Here is a 21,339-nt window from a genome sequence, read left to right as displayed (position 1 = left end):
CTTAGAATGTGATGGATGTCATTAGAGGTTTTGACTAAAAGGATGACATGATCTGACTTATCTTTTAAGAGAATTATTCTGGCTACTTTGTGGAAATTAGATAGTCAGGTCAAGGTGAAAGTAGCAAGCTAGTTAATAGACAATGGTAATAATCCATGTGAGAGATGATGGTACCTTGAACTAGAATGATAGTAGTGGAGGTTCTGAGAAGGGAGTTGAGGTATGGATATATTCTGAAGGTAGAGCTGACAGAGTTTGTTGAGTGATTGGATGTGAGGTGGAAAAGAGACCAGCTGAAGATGACTGCAAGGTTTTGGACTAACTGAATTAAGAGAAGGAATGCAGAAGTAAATATGGGAGTAGAGAGCAATCAACTTTAGTCTGAGTTACTATCTATGCAAATGGGAGAGAAAGCTGGAGAGGGGAGCAGGGAGTGTTTGCCAGGGGCAGGGCATCGGAGTTGAGCCACCTATCAGATATCCACATGGATGTGTAGAGGAAGCAGTTGGATGTGTAGTTTGGAGTGAGAGATACACATTTGGGAGTCATCTACACGTAGATGGGATTTAAGTTCATATATGCGATTACATGGAGAGTAAATACAGGGAAGAGAAGGAGTTTGAGGACTTCAGCCCCAGAGTGTTTCAACTTTTAGAGGTTATGGAGATGAAGATGAACTTTCATTTTATATTTTACCTTTCATCTCATTACTTTCATCAGAGAATGTGGTGGAAGTTAAGTGAGGAATGTGTTCTAAGGCAGATGGACTGTGTCAAGTGCAACTAATGATCAAGTAAATGAGGCCCAAGAACTGACCATGAATTTGGCCATATGGAGGTCACTGGCAACTCTGACAAGAGCTGTTTTAGTAGAGTGGTAGGGTGACAACCTGGTTGAAATTGTTTAAGAGGGTTGTTTTTTAATGGGAACTATTGTAGCATATTTGTTTATTGTTGGGAATGAGCCAGTAAAAAAGGAAAAATTGATGCAGAAGAGAGTACAATTTTGGGGCTGATGTCTTTGAATAGGAGAGAAGGGATGGGATCCAGTGGCAGATAAATAAGCCCCACAAGATCTTTCATGCATTTGCCTCCTTCTATCTTCGCTCTGGCTGCAAGGCCCTCACTTCCCTTCGTCCATCGGCACTACCACCACCACTCCACCTGCCAAAAACCATGTTCATCCTTCAAAAGTGCAACACATTACGTATCCTTCATGAGGCCATCCTCAAATTCCTCAGACATTATTGATTTCTTTCCCTTGTGTGTCCATGGCATGTTTTTTATAGTTTTCTTACGTCACTTCCATGGGCTGCCTAGTATCTTAACTAGCCTTTCTCCTTGATGAATTTGCTCCTTCAAGACTCCTGATCCCTGATTTCTAATGTAATTTAGCTATTATAAAAGACAAGTTAGTTAATAGATATTCCTGGCTCATAGAAGGTACTCAAGAAATATTTGTTGAGTGAATATACTGTATGGTTACAAGGAGTTACTCTTTCCCTTGTTTGATGAGATTGGCTCAGGTTTGGAGGAATGGTGCCAGTCACCAGTACTGAGGTCCTGAGTGTGTTTACTCACATCTGCTAGTAGGCTTTGCACTAGTAGGCGCTCTCTATTTGTCTGACTTCTATTAAAAATCTGTGTGTTTTTCTTATCTCCTTAGCAATACTGTAAACTGTGGCTCTCTAATGTGCTTTGTAGGTAATAAAGTTCAGTAAATATTTGTGAGTTGATTAATAAAACTATTCCTTTTGGTCCTACCCTTTCCAAGCTATAATAAACTAGTACTTGCAGGCAAATTCTAGCCAGGAGTCACATTCTATCTTACTTTCCAAAAGTTTGCCCTAGTGAATCAGTTTGAGAATCAAATTATCTCTTGAGAATCCATCAATTTCTCAAGAATAAGAGAATTAATAACCAATGCTTTCTCAAGAATAATTCTTAATACTAAATAAAAAAGAATAAATGTTTGCTTGCTTGATATCTGGCTAAATCGGTACCTTCAGGAAATGCTAGGTTATTAGGTGCTGCCTAGGACTTAAAAGGACATCTAACTTGGGGCCTAGCTTGAGTCAAATCGAGGTTCTACCACTTGGGCAGGTCATTTTATCTCAGTCAACCTCTCTGAAGTTGTAATTTTCTTTCCTGAAAATACAGAGACAGTTATGCCCACTTAGTAGATTTGTTGTGAGGGTCATGAGGTATGTGTGCAAAATGTCTAACTCAGCATTGAGAAAATGAAGTACTCAGTAAATGTTAGCTGCTGTTATTCTCCCTTGTCAGTTATTGTTTTTCTCTCGTACAGGGTTGCTGCTGTCCTGTTTCAGAACCCTAGACAAAGTGGATGAGCTGGCTGCTGTAGCACATGACACATACCTTTCCTAGAGAGTGGTTTTGAGCCACGGCTTCTTCCCCCGCCCCTCTGTGAGCTCACATCCCTGGGTCATTACCCTTTAGCTTCCCTCCCCCCTAGAATGCAGTCAAGGGGCTAGAAGCTAGTTTCACCTCTGGCTTTCCATCTTCACCCACCCCAACTCCGAACTTCCGTCTTGAACTACAGCATATGAAGTAATTTTTGTTCTCTCTCTCAAGGTTAGATACACAGTGAAAATGAGGCCATTGGATTTTCTTTGTTCAGGTTGCAGAAGAGCTTTTATATCAAGATCGAGGTCTAGAAGGCCACCTGCCTAGTCCTCCTTGCTAGCTACGGTCCATGTTCCAGCATGCCACAGTTCTCTAGCAATTTGTTTTTCTCTTTCCTCTTCCTGAGCCTGCATCATTGAGAGAAAGCAAAGTGGAAACAATGCCAAACTCGGAGTTAGAAAGTACAATATTCTTGTCTTTGGTGTAGCTTAACTCACTTTACTTCTTTGAGTTGCAGTCTCCTTCTCTGTAAAATGCCTTTTGACCGTACCAGGTTATTGTCACAAGATATAGGATGCAGAAAGCTTGATAAGCTAAAGTGCTATTTGATTGTAAGGAGGTGTTATACTCTCCTTTCTGTTTGATTTATCCAGGCGGGGCCAGGCCTGGGGGAACTGGTGTCAAACTCTGTGTTTGCTTGTTTACTTTCCCAGGACTCCGTCCTACCTAAGGGGCAGAAACTGGTGAGCCTGCCAGCCCATACAGCCTGTGACTGGCTTCCATGCTCCTGCCATCCAGGAAATTGCAACATCACAAGCCAAACCATTGGTTTGCCAGCTCTCAGCTCCTCTCAGCCATGGGTCCTGCATCTTGGTCATGAGGGCTGGGAAGCTTCTCTCTCTACTCCATCAGAGATTCCAAGAGAGAATTTTGGTTTAATCTTCTCTCAAAATGTTGACTCATCTTCTGTAGAAACTTGGCTAGACTGTCAGAACATTCTGGAGGTCTCTGAAATGAGAAAATAATACGATGCTTCTAGCAACCAGAGTGCCTACCATGTGTCAGGCACTATGGTTAGTACTTGCCATGTTTAATCCTCATAGCGTCCTTTGAAGTAGGTACTTATTATTGGTAATTTACTAAAGGTTTACTGAGGTTCAAAAAAATTAAGTCCCTTGTTCTAAATCACATAATAAGTGGCAGAGTTGGGATTTGAACTCAATTCTGTCTTATTCCAAAATTGTTGTTCTGACCACTGCACCATGAGGCCTCCTGTCACTATACAGGAAAAGGACCGTGTGCTACAGAAGAAAACTCACGAGGTTTCCGGTCGTATGGTCTACATGCAGATCCCAGCCCTGCCTTGTGTGATCTGGGGCAAGTGGCTTTCAGCCTCTCCACCTGCAGATGCTGTCTCGTTAAATCTTCACCACAGCCCTGGGACGTAGGTGCTCTTCTTATCTCTGTTTTACATTTGAGGAGACTAGGCCTCAGTGAGGTGAAATGACTTGCCCAAGGTTACAGAAGAGTAATGGTAAGTGGCAGAACCAAACTCAAGTCTGGGTCTAACACCTGATTCCACGTGTTGTTTCTCAAAGCCAGTTGCTAAGGCCTCGTCTATCCGACAGACTTACAGCTCTCAGGATGCTGGTTGGAAGCCCATAGGAGGAGCAGGAGCCTTGCCCTCTTCTGCTCTTTCCTCGCCCATAATCTCTCCTTAGAAACCTTTCTGAGGCAATATACACATTTACAATTCAAAGAAAAGGTTTGTGCAATACTTAAAAACTGCTCTGAGCACCGTACAGAATGCAGAAGCCTGGGAATGTGTGTCTCTTCCTTTGTGTGTGTCTTTGCTGTGAATTTGGCAGCATGGTGTGGGGGGTATAGGGTTGAGAAAGTTCTTTCTGAGCTTTTTTATTTATCAGTATGCTCTTGTAAGGTTGTTGCGAAAGTTAGAGATGATAAACATTCAAGGGCAGCAGGTGGGGCCTTATTCATTGATAGCAGTTATTCTCCTGGCAGCTAATGGAAACCAGACTGGGAGGCAGAAATCCTCAATCTATTTACTCTCTATTCTATGACTGTCTTATCCTTGGATACATGAGGTACTATCTCTAGACAGACTAGGTGATCTCTGATCTCTGAGGACTCCTTCAGCTTTAATATCCTGTGCTTTTTAAAAATGAAAGTAATAAATGCTTGTTTAAAAAAAATGAAAAAGGACAGAGAAAGACCCCAGCTCCTCTGTTTTTAGTTCATTCCTGAGGTAACACTTGCTGCCTGCTTGTGTACTTCCCATGTTTTCTGCGTAAATATGTCCAAGTATATATATTAAATGTATATTACTTAATACACTAAATAATTTATACATGCTTATATAATATATATGGTGTGCATGTATATATGTGTATAAACATACATATATATATGTTATTCACCCTGGAACCTAGACTATATACTGCATTATGACTTAATCCCTTTTCACTTGTTTTGAGCATTTTTTCTTATTAGTAAAGATATAATTTACTTTTTTAAAGCAAATATACACATACAGTGTTGAAGGTTTTTTTTCTCCCCCCAGGAAAAGAAGAAAAAGAAACATAGAGACAGAAAGTCATCTGACTCTGACAGCTCAGACTCTGAGAGTGATACAGGCAAGAAAGCAAGACATACATCAAAAGACAGCAAGGCAGCAAAGAAGAAGAAAAAGAAGAAGAAACACAAGAAGAAGCACAAGGAGTGAGAGTGGAAAGAATAGAGGGGGTGGTTGAGAGAAGGAACCAGGAGCCTTGTACCTTGAAACCCTGGTTCCTCGAAAGACTCCAAAGTGAGAATATGGCCTCCCACCCCATGACTTCTCTCCCATGGTAGACAGCTTCCCCTCATGCCGCAGGCAGGTTTGGGAGTTAGATATCAAAGGCATCTGTCTGAATGAGTTGTTCCCTTACCACTCCTGGTCCCTTTGCAAATGACCCCTGCAGCTCACCCATTCATTCACCCAACTTCCTTCATTCAGCAGCAGGTCCTATTACCTTCTCCAGCTGCCACTGCCAGAGCCAGATTCCTGTACGGAGTCCAGGCTACAGCCACAGGCACTGCTGTGGAGGGGGGTCTGGCTGTAGTTGGAGAACAGTGATTGGCCCCTCCCTGTTGGTCTGCCCTGGGCTGATTGGTGGGTCTGCTGCATCCAACACAGGGGCAGAGGGAGAACATGGTGAGAAGTGGTGCTCACTTTTTCCATTTCCCCTAACATGATTCTACTATGTTAGAAGTGACAGCCAGTGGTCACAGCCAGAAAACCATTGTTTGCAGTGACTGAGCTTGTGTGTGACATTCCTCCAGACCACTGAACCAGACAGCTCAAGCCAAGATCATTGCTTTGCTTTGTATTTACTACTGTGTGAGTCAGTTGGTTCCATTTCAAGTTTCTGCTTAAATTCCTGGCACTATATGGAAGTGTGTTTGGTTTTAAACGTACTGACAGTCTGTACTGGTATAATCTCTTTCTGTAACTTACGGACTTAAAAGTCACTGAGTCTGCATTAGTTGACAGAAAAACATTTAATATGTTACCTTAGATCTTGGAGAGAGGCCCAGCTAAGGTACAGAGCCAGAGTACTAGCAGGTCACAGCCTTCTAGGGGGAACACTTATAAGCCCTCGCTTCTGTAATGATCAGATGACCTCTTCCCCAGGGCTTGGAGAACCAGTAAGAATTTGTATGAGTAATGGCCTGGCGCATAGGTGGAAGCTCAGCTTCTTGGCCAGTGGAAATTTTCTCCCACCACCACTGGCACAAGCCTGGATCCTGTGTCCTGAGCCTGCGTTCTGGAGAGATCACAGCATTCCGGAAGAGCAGCTGTCCAGACCTAAGGGCGTTCAGTGCAGGGTGGGCCTGGGGTGACAGTTCAGAAGCTCCACCACCGAGTGATTATTCCAGGCTAGACTAGCTCATTTGGCCACAGGGAGGGGGCAGTGAAAGGCATGGTGTAGGTACAGCTGTTTTATTTTTTGTAGGTATAAGGTGATCAGCTGTCACTGTCCCTGAGACTGTCCATTTCAGTCTCTTGTCCAGTGCTTCTTCCTGAGTGGCAGTCATTTCTGCCCACTCTGACACACATGGAAACTGAGACTCCCAAAGTCATGTCACCAAAGGCAAAAAGGCAACTGGGTGGCCTTGGCTGTGCTTTATTGACCTCAGAGCACCCTTTGGATGCAGTTTAAAAAGCAAGCATACACAATGAGAACTGGAACTGGATCCAGGCTGGTGCCACCTGACCCCAGAAGAACTTCCCCAATCAGTGCATTTGTACAAAATGCCAGAAGGAAAAATGAGGCAATCTGGTACGGAGTCCAGGAGCAGCCAGTTGGCAGAGGAGCAGGTGGTGAAGGAATGGGCAGGTCATGCCTCTTTCTCATAAGTGCGAGTGCTAACTACACTGCCGTGGGTGAGCGTCTGGAAGAAAAGACAGAGTCAGGTTAGGGCAGGGGTGAGGGCACGGAAGGTATTGGGAGCACTCTCCGTTCCGATGGGGTGAGCCCTCTGCCTTCATGCTAATCATCTTCATTTACTGACTCCCCACTACGTGCCATGTATCTTTTCCTAATGCTTACGCCAAGTCTTTAAGTTAGGTATTATAATTCCTCTTTTCAATATTTGGGAAAATTTAGCTTTGAGGGAGGAAGTAACTTGGTCAAGATCCCAGAGTGTTTCTTTCCTTTGTACCATTCCTCTCCCTTCATCCTTAGTGCCTAAAATTGTGCCTGGCACATAGTAAACAAAAAGATAAATAAAAATGTCCAGAGACTCTTAGGGAAGGACAGTACTAGGCCACCAACTCTCTCCACCCCTTCCCCTAACTTACAGGAGGACCAGGGCCAGAGGCCCAAACTCTCATCATCCAGCCCAGCATCACCCATGGTTTCACCATAGCCTGATTGCCCAGTATCTATTCCTGCCTGTCACATTCCCACCAGAGCTGGGTACCTCACTGTTAACTCCGCAGGGTCTCCTGTCCCGTGTGAGTACAAGAAATGCAGTGAGCAGGTTACACTGACCCGAGAGGGTCTGCAGTGAAGGTGCTGAGGCAGAACCCCGAGGCCGTTCAGAGTTAGGAGGCAGAGAACATGGGTGGCTGCTGTCTCTGCCTCTGGGCCTGGAGGTGTTCCGTCAAGACTGCATTCTTTGAGTGAGATCCTCAAGTTTGTCCCTAAACAGACAGATCTCCCAGCCTGGTTGTCACTTCCAACCCAGGCCATAGTCAGCTACTTGTAATAAGCCAGGCATGGAAAGCACAGAGGAGGTAAGCCTGGAATAAAATTTAAAGGACTGTGCTGTCAGTCGGCCCCACCCATCACCCGCCTGTCCCCTGCCCAAAGGCTTAGGAAATGGGAGCCTCTCCTGCGGGCCTGGGATCAGATTTGGCCCTGCTTTCTTCCTCTCGCTGGGGTGAGGCAAGGTGCCAACACAGAGGATGAAACTAAGGCTGTGGAACACCTACTGTAGTCCTGCCACACCAGTGATGCTTTGTGCTCTCCAGCCACTGTCTCCTTCAGATTTCCCTGCAGCCCCACAAGGTTGGTGTTTTAATACCCACTTTACAGTTGGACTTGAAGAAAGTGACTTCTCCAAAGTTATGCAGCCTGTAAGCTGAAATTTAAACCTAGGCTTGTGTAAGTCCAAAGCCACTTCATAGAAAATTCCTACCTAATACCACCAGGCCCTGCCTCTAACCCTCCACTGCTCCAGCTTCCATGGTCCCAGGGGATGACCTTGGGTTTTCGCAATAGGCTTGGCTGAAGAGGTAGTAGTAACCAACTGGGTAAGGTTCCAAAGTTGTCCATCTTACCAGGATGAGTTTCCCATCAACGAGTTCCCGCACAAGTGTTGACTCTTGTCCATTCCACTTCTGCAGGTGGACAAGTTTGCCTCCATCCAGCGTCACAGTGGACTGTGGAAAGAGGGTAGAGGCCTGAGCTGTGATCTAAGCTAGGACTGAGGGATAGGAAGGAGTCTGGTCCTTGGGGCCACAGAGGACTCAGCCTCTAACCAGAAAGAACCACTGATGGTGTGAGGGCCAGCTCCGGCAGCCCACCTCCAGCCTAGCCCCGCAGGATGTCTGGTTCACCACGGCTGCCTGGCCCAGGGAGGGGCCTTCAGCTGCTGGGCGAGTAGGGGGAGAGAGGCATATAGTGGAGTCAGACATCCTGGCTCTGAGAAGCACCACCAGCCTTCAGGATGGGCACTTATCCCACACTCTAGGTGATGCCCACAGCCCCAGTCCCACCAAGATACAGGGGGCGTGCACCAGCCTAACCCCTGGGAAAGACTGTTGAGGAGGAGGAGTCCTGAGAGTCTCCAGCCTAGTGCTGATCATATGTAATGTCTGAAAGACCCTTGGGGATGGAAGGTATTAGGAAATTAGACTCTATCCTGTATTCCTACTCCTATTAGTCCCCATCATGTGACCCCTTCAGCTGACAAGTGGGCAGCAACTGACAGACTCGGACTGGGTGCCCTCGGAGTTTTCCGCAGCCCTAGTCAAATGTCCACTTACTTTTCTGGGTGCTGCCAGCCTGCATCAGCTGGTCCTCATATGGCAGCTCTCCCTGGTCTCTCTTCTCTAGAAGTTTGGGGGCTCTAAGCCAGGCTAGGGAATCCTGACTGAGCAGGGTTCAGTAGGAGAATCAGAATCTGTGTAAGTGTTCAGGGCTGGTGGGGTGGGCTGTGCATCCTTACCACCACCTTCCTCCTCATTCCCACCACCTTCCTCCTCATTCCCATTCCCCTACTTTTTTGTCCATTCAGAGCAGGTTATTTTAGCCTAGGCATCCCAGAGAACTACTGCTGGGTTTAACTGGGCTTCTTGTCAGGTAGGTGAGCTCAAGGAGGTGAAGGTGTGTGGTAGGGCAGGCACCTCTCTCCAAGGTAGGCTGCCATCTTTGGGTATCATCCCGTCTCTGCTGCCAGCTTCCTGTGTGAGCCTGGGCTGGGCTCCAGCTTCCTCCACAAGGAGGAGACTAGACCCTCTCCTGTCCTTGGGGGCAGCTGTGAGGAAGAGGAAACAGCTAAGGAGCTGAATGATGTCTCGTGGGAGGATACTGCTATAGGGACACCCTGTTGAGGGCAAAATCCCTTAGTTCTCTCTCGTCCATGCCTGGCCCAGGGGCTGGGAGGCCTGAGGCAGGCTGCCAAGATAGCCACCACAGGGTGACAAGCCCTGAGACTGGGAGTGGATGTCCCCTCTCTCCCTAGAAGGAGGGAGGGGCTAAGGCTTGGCAAGAAGACACTACAAACACACCTAAGACAATTCTCCATCCAGAACATAGCTTTTCCTGCCTGTAGGCTGGCAGCATTGGAAATAGTTCCTCAGGGTCGCTGGCCAAGCCCAGGAAGTGAGGTTGGAGAAGAGGAAGCATCTGAGTGGGTCTCAACCTCTTGCCCCTACATGCCTCCTTTGCTGCTGGAAGCCAGGATGACCTGTTCAGTGGAAGACCCTGACTTCTGGGCATTGTTCCTAAAGCACTTGAGGTCACAGCCATGTCCACATAACTCCCCCCATGTATGGAAGGGGAGAGAAAGCCAGAGCTGTTTCATGCCATGCTCAAGGTCACCCAGCTGGAGCTGAAGTAGACGCTGAGGTCAGGACATCCTGGCTCTGTGCTGCCGGCTCCTGGAGGCAACAGATGCTTCGCAAGAAGGGAGGGAGGAAAACAAGAGGACAAGACTACTGCATTTAGCGCCTGGGACATCCAGCACGGCATAGGTTTCGTGGACTCCCCCACAATAGCCTACCCCTCAAGGTGCCATAATAGGGCGCCATCCTGTTCCCTTTCAGGGCCTTCCCTTCCCCATGACCCCCTCCTTGACTCACCTTGACCTTCCTGTCATCTGCTGTTGTCTCATCGAACTCCACTCCCAGCTTGAAGCTGATCGCTGTGTTCTTAAAGGTGCTTTGCGTTTTTACGGTGATTGTGTCCCCATTCACTTCAATGATTGTGGTAGGCTTAGTCATATTGCCCACCTGCCTGGTAGCAAAACCCACACCTGAGGGCAGAGGGCAGGTTATGAGTAAGAGCTGGAGCAGAGAGGCAGGGTGCAAGGAGCTCAGTGAACAACTCTCAAGCCTGGATGTGGGGAAGGGGGAAGAGGAGGGCAAGAACTTTCAAAGATTTTGCGTGGCCATTTTAAAATTCAGTCTTCCTGTTAGTTCTGTGAGGTGAAGAGACTGCTGACCGCATTAGACAGATGAGAAACTTAAGGGACAGGCATGCCTCACAGAAAGTGGCAGAGCTGAGATCAAAATAAGCCACTATTAAGTGCTTTCTGTGTGGCAAAAACTGCACGTGTAATCTTCAGTCCTTCCAGTCTCCCTGAAGGACCGATGATGTTATTATCTCTGCAGGTGCAAAAACTGACAGTGGTTGAGGCCCAGGGTCACAAATCTGGAATTCAAACCCAGGGTGTCTGAGTGCAGAGCTCACTTAACTGCTCAGCTGTACTGCCTCCCAAGACGAGCACAAGGCTCCCTTCCAGGGCACCTGAGCAGCTCTCAAGGCACAGGCTGAGGGAGAAAGTAGATTAATGTGGACTTTGCCTTCCAGGCTTTATGGACAAGAATTTCCCACCTTTGGAAGTTTTACCCTGAGACACTGGTGCTCTTTCCCCCATATATGGTAACAAAGATATTTTCAAAGCCTCTTCTCCATGATGTAGGAGATGGGCAGAGGGGAGTGTTCGTCTCAGTGTACAGCCCTCGGAGAGGCCTAAAGTAGTAGGCAGTCAGACTCCAGTCCAGGCCTCCTGGCCCCTGGTCTCAGGCCCTGTGGGGACCCCTCGGGACCCAAGCATGGCTTCCCTGGGTGCTGGGCAAAGATCTGAGTGCTGCGAGAGGGTGCAGAACAAAGAGCCCTACAGGTCGTGGCTTCCCTGAGATCTGTCCTTTTACCTCCAACCTCCCCTCTGCTCCCAGCAGCCTCTACTGAGCTGTCCTCCAAGGGCAGAGGCTGTGATGAGGTGGTGGGTGGTAAGTCCTCAAACGTGCCTGGCTACGTGGGTTGTTTTATTTAATGCTTATAACAGCCCTGAAAGATGAGCTTTATTATTCCCAATTAAGAAATGATGCTTAGAGAGTGAAGTGACTTGCCCAAAGTCAAAGAGTAAGTAGCTGACCTAGACGTGAATTTAAGCTCTAAAACTGTTCACTGTTCCTCCTGGGCCATTCTGCCTCCCAGCATGTACTTCATCCAGGCCCTACGGCCACCAAGTGTGCCTGAGATGACTGGTACTCACTAGGCTGAGCGTCTTTGTCCCCTGAGAACTCTTGGTCTAAAACAAGAGGGGCATAGGCAGCCTCTGCAGCTGTGCAGCTGCTGGCCTACCTTCCTGGCCACTGAGGGCCTTGGCCTTGTCCCCCTGCTATCAGAGTGAGTCAGGCCAATCCCATTCCCAGCACAGAGCAGGGCCTTGTCGCTGCACAAGGAGCTCTGTTTACTTAGGACCTACCTAGAGGTGTGGAGTATTTGAGGAAGGAAAGCACTGTGGAGTAGGTGAGGGACTGAGCTAAGAGAAACTTACAGAATTAGGAGACTTGGGAAAAGCTGGGTTCTACTGAGAAGTGAAGCTGAAGCTATTTACTGAGAAAGCTGAGGAGGGTCTTTTCTCTCCCCTGGGCCCCTCATCTTTTCCGTCTGTACAACAAGCAGGCTGGATGGATTTTCAGCACCCTAGCCCAAGCTGGGGTAAAATAAAGGAGCAAGGGTGGTAAGGATGTTGCAACTCACTTCAGGGACCCGGGTCTTCTGTTCCAATGTCTGCTGGAAGAGGTTTGGGAGAGGAACTAGCTCTGGTCATTCCAACTTCCCCAACAGCTGCCCAGCAGGGCCCCCTGCTTCTCCAAGAATGACTTCCTTCCTGGAGTCATTGGGCATAGTGCCCAGCATAGAGTAGGGGCAGTTGAGTGCTTTGGTTTGGCCTCAAGAGCCAACACTTGTGGTCCTTATTTCAGGGGGCAAGAACAGAGTGGGGAGGTGCCTGGAGTGAACCAACCCTTCTTTTGGCATGTGCTGTCATCCTGCCCCCGTTCCCTGGGAGGAAGGCATGGTACCTAGCTCAATCATGAACAGCCATCCTGTTTTCCCTATCCCAGCTGGGGGAAGGCTAGGATAATCTCAAAGCTGGGGATTCCAGAGAAAGGATATCACCCTCTCTTGTCTAAACCCCTATCAGGAGGGGAAGGGCTGAGGTCAATCATTAGTTAAGCAGTTCTTACCATTCCCACCCCCAGGGCCCATAGTGGGATCTGCTCTGGGTTGCCAGTCTAGAAATCTAGGCTTTCATTCAGCTCTGCTGTGGAAGTGATATGACAAGTTTCTACTTTTTCTGGGTCTCAGCTTCTCCATCTGTCAAACCAGGTAAGGTATGGGGATCTCCAAAGTTCTCCTCTGCAAGATTCTTTGACTATTCATTCTTCCCCATCCCAGCACCACATCCTCCTTGACCAAAGACCCTCCCTGCCTTTGCCAGGTCTTGGTTCTGCTCCAGACCCCTTTGCTGCACCCCTCCACCAGACACCTACCCAATGAATGGTGATCCTCGGGTTGCAGCTGGTGATAGGGTCTCTTGCTCTACCCTACTACTAGGCTGAGTGATTAAAGCCTGGTTACACACCACTGCAGGACAGAGACTGGCTAGTGAGAAAGAGGGCACAGTCCAGTGAAAATCCTTTACCCTACTAACCCAACATAGAGGGGCAGGAGTTGGTGCTAACTGTGCAGGCCCCTGTCTCACTTCTCCTCATATCCCATTCATCGTTGTTCCCCCTTTATCTTCCACCTCCCGGGGATTCCCTACTTCTTTGGACCATTGGACATGCCTATCCACCCCATTCCCATTCCGTGCTCAGTCTCCAGTTCCTAAACCACCCAAGCTTCTGTTCTTTTCCTCCCCTAGCTAGCCTCCCACTTTCTGGGATCAGTGCTTTCTTTCCTTTTAACCAAACCCGCCCCCTACCTCCAGATCATATGCCCTTCTTCCTCGAAAGCTCCTCCCTTCCCCCACACCGACCGACACAGCTGCCTCCTTGCTCCTCCTTCCCTGGGAATCCCTCTAGCCAGGTTCAGACAATGATAGCCCCCTCCCAACAGGCTTCGCACGTCCTAGCCCTGGCTGCCACATTTTCCGCGTCCTGAGATTCCCCAACCTTGACCCGGAGGGATGCAGAGGCCTGCAGGTACTAGCCAGGGCTGGAGCCCTGCTCCACGCCGGGCTCGCGGCCAGCTCCCTTCAGCCCAGCATCCTCAGCCCAGCATCCTGAGCCGCCCTTACCTAGTGACTTCATGTAGTCATCGAAATTCTTGCTGTCCACTAGCTTCCAGGTGCCCACGAACGCGTCCACCATGGTGAGGCTAGGCTGAGAAAGAAGAGGCAACAGAGCAGGCGTGTAAGGACTCTGGGACCGGCGGCTCCCAGCGCGCGCTGCCGCTTTAAATGGCCCCTGTATCACGTGACGGGGCGTGGCCCACACCCCCGCTCCCGAAATAGGAAGCCCCAGGTTGGCGCTCACTCTCCAGGGGCTGACCGCCCATCCCCCAACCCGCCAAAGTGGGAAGGGGCAGCCAGTGGCGCCCAGCTCGCCTGCGTCAGCGCGGGTCCCCGGGCTCCGAGTCCCTGCCCCGGGCTGGCAGGACCTGCTCCCTTTCCTGACCTCAAGGCGCTCTTACGAATCTGAGAAGGAAGCAACTGGGGGCTCTGTGCCCGCGAGCTGGGGCGCACGCCGCGGACATCTTCCGCTCCTCCCCCGAGCCTGGGGTCGGAACAGAGATCAGAGACTAGAGGAGAAAGGAAACTCGCCCCTGGGCTGATGCCCAAGCTGGGAAAGCTCTGGCCGACTCTTCGCGGCGCAGGCATCGTGGTCTTCATTTAACAGGTGAGGAGTCCGAGGCTCAGAGGGGGACTGACAAGGTCACAGGAAATAAGGAGAGGGTGTGTTGGAATCCAGATCGCAAGCCTGGTCTAGCTGGCCCCAGACCCAATGATCTCCTGCCACCCCCCACTGCCCCGTGGCTGGGAGAGTCACCAGGGGCAGCGTGTGCCCTCGGCCTCCTCCGGGCAAAAGCGTGACCCTTCCGGTCGCGCGGCGCCTGCTCCCACACGTGCTCGCCCCTCCCCGCAGAATGCCTCCCGCGCGCGCCTTTCCGCCCGGCGGTCCAACTCCCCGCTCCACCCTGCCAATGCGCCAAGCTTTTCTGACCTCTGCGCACAGCTACGAGCGTTTCCTCCGGTCGGCGGTTCCCTCCTCACCCTACTTCAGAAATTCTGCCTTTCCAGCCAGCTCTTCAAGGCTCAAGGACACCTCCCCGTTATGCCTGACTGCTGCGGCCCCCACCAGCCGCCCTTTCTCCGACCTCTACACACCAGCAAGCAGCCGCACTTTCAGAGACCGGCAGTCACCTCCTGTAAAGACCTTGTTTGACACTACAGTTTCTAAAGCACTGTTAATATGATCCACCTTGTATGGATGTTTATTGCATGCTGAGGGCTTTAAGTGCATTGTCTCACTGAACTTTTAAAACAAAGTCCATGAAATGGGTGTTATTATCCCTTTTACAGAGGAGCTAACTGAAGCTTAGAGGAACCCATTCATTTCTTAATCCAGCAGTTATGAAAGCACCTACTTTGTGCCAGGCCCTGGGCTAGGCTCTGGAGAGACAACCATGAACAAGACAAACTTACCGAGGAAGACACAAAACATAAGGGAGTGGTGCCCAACTAAACTTCAGCCAGCAGAGGTGTGCACAGGGTGGGGAAGCAGGAGCCAGCCCAGGGGCCCTGGGGTGCCGCCAGCTCTGCCACACACAGGTAATGTGGCAACCCTCCTTCCTGGACCTCTGTTTCTTCATGTGAAGTGGAGAACATCTGCCCCCACCTCCCTTCCCCTAACTTTCTGGGAAGATGGCCAGGGAGGAAGAGCCCTCTCTCCCCCAAGGCCTTGGTTCTTTTGGACAGACCCACTTGCCAGAAGACCAAAGGGCCTATTTCTGCCAAAGCTGTAGGGACAGGCCTCAGGGCTGGGCATGGAGCCCTGATGACCTCACTGCCCGAGCAGGTGCAGAGGGAGGAGGGGAGTGGGATTGTTTCTGACTGAAGGTCACAGCCTTTAGACACAAGGCCTCCTCCTTTCTCAAACACTGAGTGGCTAGAGACCCAGAGACCAGAGCTCTCTCCCTACATGGTCTTTATGATGGTGGAGAGCTGGGGCTGGGCCAACAGCTGCTGGCAGAGAGATGTAGGTTCTAATTATGATTCCCGTGGGTACCAGCTATGTGGCTGTGAGCAATTCATTTAAGCCACCCAGTCTCAGTTTCATCTTGAAAATGGAGGGAATGGCAGTAATGACCACACAGAGGTGCTAGGGATCAGATGAGACAACGCATTTAAAATGCAGAGCACAGTAGACTGAAGAAATATTCGCTGTCACTGCTGTTACCCTCTCCATGGACAGTGCAGGATTCCTCAGACCTGGTCTCAGCTCGGATCCTCACCTGCTGGGCCACCCAAAGCAGATTGCTTTGCTTCCCTAATCCTCAAATTTTCTCATTTCTGAGACAGTTCGAAACTGCTGCAGCTGTGAGGAAGGGGCTATAGAGGTCTTTAGGATGGGTTGAGGGGGACACTGCCAGAAAGTCCTTTTGCTTCCTCTCTTGGGCCCTGCCTAAGCTGAGCAGCATGGTGCTTTGAGGAACTCTAGACAAACCCCAGGCCCGCTGTTCTCGCTGCCCGACCCCTACCTCCCCACCACGCTCAGACCTGGCTCACCAAAGTTGACTCCTAAGCCACTCGCTCCCTATCTCCTTCCCACTCGACTTTTAGCCTTCTCCATTCAAAGTATGTACAGCCTTCTCCTCGTTCCTCTGATTACCTGCACCCTCCCTGTCCTGGTATGCCCACTACATTTGGGGAAAGAGGAGCAAGGGGAGGGAATGTGAACCCTGTCCCTTTTCCTGCCCCCTATTCTTGCCCTTGTCAGATCCAGTTGTGGATGTAACATCTGGCAGGCAGGACCAGCCCCTGCCAAGAGCAGCATCTCCCCAGCCCTCACCCTATGGTGATGTCACTGTTCTGTGTTTCCACGGCAACCACAGGCTGGGAAGATGGAGAAGAGGAGAGATGAGTAACCAGAAGAGAGCCAATGAGATGGGCCGGCAGCACCGGATGATCTGTGGGGCCATGGGGAGGCGGGGACAGGAAGGCCTACTCAGCACCTTCAGCTGTTCCCTGGCCCTCCCTGCTATCTGCACGCCTCTGCAAGGGGATGTGCTGCTGGCACAGGGAGAGATGCGAGAGGTAGGGGCCAAAGAAGCTGAGTGTGGAGGCTCTACTGACCCAGGGACATAGAGGACGCCCCTCATTTGCCCCTTCAGGGCCTAAGTCAGTGGATGCTGACTCCCCACCCCCGCCCCCCGCCCAGTACCTGCAACTGGAAATTTTTCTCTTTGGCTGGTAATGGGGGTGGGGCTCTCTGACTCTGCCAGCCGTGGAATCAAGTATTAGACAACCCTTTTCTCCACACCCTCCATACCCTTCCCTTGGTGCCTGGTCTGTTCAGAAGCAGGATCTTTAGAAAGAGGCCTGGTTCTCAGTCCCAAGCCTGCCACTTACTAGCTAAAGATCCAGAGCAAACACCTCCCCCTTCCAAGTCTCCTTTCCTCCCAAATGGAGGTGGGCCATCTACTACCCTAATCAGCCTGAGGATTGAAGAAGATAACATAAGGAAAGCCCAACACTCATTAACACTCAATGAATGGTGACCTCCTTCTTCCTTCTGGGTCTCCTCCCCAGGGCAGTTGACCCAGCGGTGCACAAGAATGAGCCCTTTGAGACTTGGAACCAATAGAAGAGGACCCCAGTGAATCTCCATCTCCTCCTGGCTGACATCATTGAGTGCCTTCAGATGCTGCAGAGAAGTTTCCTCATCCTCCCTTTCTTTTGAAAGAATTCATTCATTCCACCAGTCTCATCGAGCATCTGCCATGGCCAGGCCCTGTGGAGACCCAGGGTAAACAGCCGCAGCCTTGCCCTCCCTGAGCTCACAGTGTGGGAGGACTGCGGCCACAGTCAGTGGAATGGAGTGTTCTTTCTGCCACTAGGAAATCGCTTCCTCGTTCCCCAAGAGTTCTAGATACTGTGGATCTGAAAGAACAAATAATGGCAAAACATAGAGGCTTACTCAACACCACTTTGCTTCTGAGAAACCACTGCCCATGGCAGGGTGCTCCCCGGAAGGAGAACAATGGCTCTCCTTGCCTGGGGTGGGGGAGGGGAGAGGGTGCAGCTCCAAGCGGAGGGCAGTCACCCCTGCCCTCCCGGAAACCAGCTGACGTCCCTGTTGCTGACTAGATCAAGCTCAATCTCTTTAGCCTCGTCTCATCTGTTGCATTAGTCTACTTTATTACTGAAATCCTATTCCAAGAGGAGTGCCTGGCAGACAGTAGGCATGAATGAATGACCATTGACTAACTGAGTGAGTGAATGAGTATATTGAATGAATGAATGAGTGAGTGAGTGAGTGAGTGAGTAAATCTATCTACCTCCCCAGCTTTAGGGGCTCTGGAATGAGACTCACTATTCTGCCCCTGTTACACAGTAGCTGTGTGACCTCAGGCAAGTCACAATCTCTCTGGGTTTCCATTTCTCAATCTGCAAAAAGCACAATAGAATTCCTACCCAGCCAGGCCTCCCAAGGACTCTGGGAAGATAAGATAGGGTAAGTTTGGGAATGCAGTACAAAGGTTGTTTCTCTTCTCAGCCTACTTCCCTGGCTGCCATGGCCTTCGGCAGAAGACCCACATCCTTTGCCACGGCTCCACAGCCCCCATGCTGTGGCCCCCACCTGCCTCTTCAAGCTCTCCACACTGCAGTCACTCTGCCCTTTATATGCCTTGAAGGGGTGCCATGTTTCTTGCTTGCTGTCTGCCTAGAATACTCTTCCTCCCCAGGCCTTACTCTTTTAGTTAATTCCTGTTCCCTTTTCAGCTCTCAGCTTAAATCTGCTTCCTCCAGGAAGCCCCATCCTCCCTGCCATAGCACGGTGTCCTGCTTTCATGGGGTCCCAATGAGACAGGAAGGGCAGGGCGCAGCCATTAAAGGAATGACACAGCAGTAAGCACCAAGATGGCAAAAAAGTCAACTCCCAATAGACCTTGAGGCCCAAGATGGTAGGAGATTTGACTTCCAGTAGACCTTGAGCTTGAACATACGCCCACTGTAATATATTAGCATGGGAAATGGCCCTCCTGCAGGCGCCATGACAGTTCCAAGGCCAACCATGAAAGGTCAAAAAGAGGGCGGTGGCCCAATTCCTGTGACTCCCCGCCCCCTTCCCCAAAGTAGTTGGAATAATCCTCTCACTTGTTAGCATATTTCATATTTCATATGCTAACAAGTGAGCCCATTAAAAACCAGCAACACCACACCTTGTGGTGTCTTGCTCCCTCACCTTCCAGGATGACCCGTACTCTGTCTACGGATGTGTATCTACTTTTACTTTAACCACCCTCCCCCAACACCTTGTGGTCTCTGGCCTTATGAGATGGCCTATACTCAGTTTATGGAGTGTGCATCTCTCTGAATAAACCTATTTTACTCAACTGTGGCTTACTCTTGAATTCTTTCCTGCACGAAGCCAAGGACCCTCCCAGAGACTTACCTGGGACCTGGGACATGGCCATCTTCTCACACCCCATTTTCCTCTATCATCTTTATTTCAGAGTCTGTTCCCATTATACCTGAAATGGTGTGAGGGCTCCCCACTGTGTCCACAGGGCGTGGTGCAGGGCCGGCATGGATTTGTGGAGTGGACAGTCTCTCTTGAGCAAAGAAAGCTACTTGTCCTCATCAGTGTTCTGTTTGAAGTCTCCCCCTCCCCCAGGGTCCCACCCTTGTCTGTTGCTCTCAACTTTCCTCCTGCCAGAGTCTCCCTTCTCGTGTCCTCTTTCTCACTCCATCCCTGAAGGCCACCAGATGAGGCCCTCTCCTGTGTAGAGTGGGGCCCCAAGTACTCCCAGGGGAAAATTGCCCTTCTGGGCACATAGGTGTAGCCTGAGCCTCCGAGGTAGTGTTACTGGACAAAAGTTCATGTGCCCAATGCACAGTGAGGCCAAACAAACCAGAACATTGGAGTTGGGAGCAAAGAAAGGTTTATTGCAGGGCCAAACAAGGAGGGTGAGCAGCTCAGGCTCGAAAAACCCAAACTCTTAGATGGTTTTGGGGAACAAGTTTTATAGACAAAATTTGGGATGAGTGCTGCAGGGTGTGTGACTTTCTTATCGGCTGGTGGTGAGGTAACAGGGCGGTGTTGCAAGAATCTTGTGCTCTGCCTGAGGTTGCCATCCTGCACCTGGTTGGGGACCTTAGTTCCTACAGGAGGAACCAGGACCCTTCCTCGCGGCTGCACTACGTTCCTCCCTTAGTTTCTGCCCTCTCTCCCTTCTCTTGGATCTGTCCTTTGGAACTCAGGGAAGGCGTAGGAGGCTGAATGCAACCTATTTCTTACAAACAAGAAATGGGGGACACGGAAAAGATTTGTACCAGGGAGGACCCCACAGGGTCCTGCTGTTTCAATAGCTCTCTTTGGGGACAAGGCAGTTCGCAGGAAGTAATCAAACAAGACTTGGGGCTACCCCTGGCTCCTTCCCAGAACTACTCCTCTATCAAATGAAAAATTTGCCTCTGAAAGAAAATACAACTGATATTGGATTAAGCAAAGTATAATTAGCCAGGCTAAACCTAATGCTTACAAAGCAGCACCTCACACCATCATGAGGTCCGTGACATGCTCAAGTGTCACGTGACCTGCCACCAAACAGATGGTTCAATGGTCAATCCCCTGAATGCACTTCAGTCAGGAGTAGCTTGCCCAAGATTCTGGAAAATTTCAGGCAGCTCCAGGAGACCTAATGGGCCTGGCTGGTGTGGACATGTGAGCGCTGTTTGTCCTTAGGTGAAGAGAGCTGGCAAGCCATGGCGGGGGGCCTGCAAGGGAATGAGTGTTAGCCTCGGAAGCCTGGGGCCAGACATGTTCTAGGAAGCAGGTATAGAGCCAAGGCTGTTGGTCTGGCTTGGGCTTTTTAGGGGCCTGGGAGTTTGGGGTTGGCTGGAGGTCAGTGAGGGGCAGCATCCCCTGGCTCAGTAATAAATAGACACTAGATAGGAAGAGTGAACAGTCCTTTGCAGGAAGGACTGGGTAGGCTTCTGGACAACCAGGACTGGAGCCCATGGTGAGACAGTTCCCCTTCTAGGGGTAGGAGGTGACAAGACTGAGAGATTACAAGGCTGGGATCAGAGTCAGGAGGGATGATGTAAAATGACCAAGGCTGTCCTCCCTGCAATGGGCCATCCAATGCAGGGGTCAGAAGGGCAGCATCAGGAGTCAAGAGCTGGCTCTCCATGTGGCTCCGTCTGGTCGCCTTCTCCATTTGGTGAACCAGCATATGAGCTGCCAGGGACAGGGGCTGGGTATGGAGAGATTGCTGGTAGGGCAGTTGGGAGACATGATACCAGCTCTGTGAACATGACCAGTGAATCTCTGTGCCTATTTCCTTCTCTGTGTGATGGGGTTAGTAATCTCCACCCTTCAGGGTTGTTGGAAGGGACAAATAAGACTGTGGGCGTTGAGAAGCTTTGTATGCTGTGGTGCAGAAAATGATTGCTGCCATTGAAGTGTTAGAGCAGGCAGATGGCTGGATATGAGCAGAGAAAGGGGGACGCAGGCCAAATGGCAGGAACAGAGGAAAAAAGGAGGGGCATGGGCCAAATGCAGGAAACCCTACATCATGTATAACACAGGGGTCCCTGGGCAGAGAAGGAAAAGCAGGAACCTCTGGGCTGATAAACGGTCACAAATTTGGGGATGACAAGTGGCCTGGAGGCTGACAAAGAAAGGTGGGAAAAGGCAGGAATCACCAGTGTCCAAATG

General features: G+C 50.1%; 2 protein-coding genes and 1 long non-coding RNA gene across 6 annotated transcripts in view; 2 read left to right on the top strand and 1 right to left on the bottom strand.

Annotated features, from left to right (window-relative positions):
• Positions 1-5,817, top strand: part of ZCCHC17 (zinc finger CCHC-type containing 17) — a 48,215-nt gene extending 42,398 nt beyond the window's left edge. For all 3 annotated transcript variants that reach the window (XM_006196896.3, XM_031683928.2, XM_072974906.1), the window contains one exon: positions 4,948-5,817. In XM_006196896.3, coding sequence (XP_006196958.1) covers positions 4,948-5,109 — 162 coding nt within the window. In that variant the 3' untranslated portion in view covers positions 5,110-5,817. The remainder of the gene's footprint in view (positions 1-4,947) is intronic.
• Positions 5,818-6,537: 720 nt separating this feature from the next.
• Positions 6,538-14,698, bottom strand: FABP3 (fatty acid binding protein 3). 2 transcript variants are annotated; one of them, XM_006196901.4, is made up of 5 exons: positions 14,617-14,698; positions 13,692-13,776; positions 10,240-10,412; positions 8,215-8,316; positions 6,538-6,821 (listed from the first exon to the last, which is right to left on the bottom strand). In XM_006196901.4, the coding sequence occupies exons 2-5, from the start codon at positions 13,762-13,764 to the stop codon at positions 6,768-6,770; spliced, it is 402 nt and encodes a 133-aa protein (XP_006196963.1). In that variant the 5' UTR covers positions 13,765-13,776; positions 14,617-14,698; the 3' UTR covers positions 6,538-6,767. The 2 variants fall into 2 exon arrangements, with proteins under 2 accessions (XP_006196963.1, XP_072831008.1); XM_072974907.1 differs by lacking the exon at positions 14,617-14,698 and adding an exon at positions 14,217-14,325.
• LOC140700737 (uncharacterized) lies at positions 14,162-19,012 on the top strand. Its single transcript, XR_012079348.1, has 3 exons — positions 14,162-14,292; positions 16,508-16,709; positions 17,205-19,012. It is a non-coding gene; the product is annotated as an uncharacterized lncRNA (long non-coding RNA).
• Positions 19,013-21,339: the final 2,327 nt, after the last annotated feature.

The sequence above is a fragment of the Vicugna pacos genome, chromosome 13 (genome assembly GCF_048564905.1).
Source record: "Vicugna pacos chromosome 13, VicPac4, whole genome shotgun sequence".
Classification (NCBI taxonomy): domain Eukaryota; kingdom Metazoa; phylum Chordata; class Mammalia; order Artiodactyla; family Camelidae; genus Vicugna; species Vicugna pacos.
The sequence above is the reverse complement of the archived record's forward strand: the minus strand, read 5'-3'. Positions and strand labels throughout refer to the sequence as shown.

Excerpts from the sequence above, each read along its gene's own strand:
- FABP3 (XM_072974907.1), bottom strand. The coding sequence starts at position 14,285 with ATGAAGACCACGATGCCTGCGCCGCGAAGAGTCGGCCAGAGCTTTCCC. Across the intron at positions 10,413-13,691 it reads TGACTACATGAAGTCACTAG|GTGTGGGTTTTGCTACCAGG; the intron begins GTAAGGGCGGCT and ends CTCTGCCCTCAG. Across the intron at positions 6,822-8,214 it reads TTGATGGGAAACTCATCCTG|ACGCTCACCCACGGCAGTGT; the intron begins GTAAGATGGACA and ends CTTTTCTTCCAG.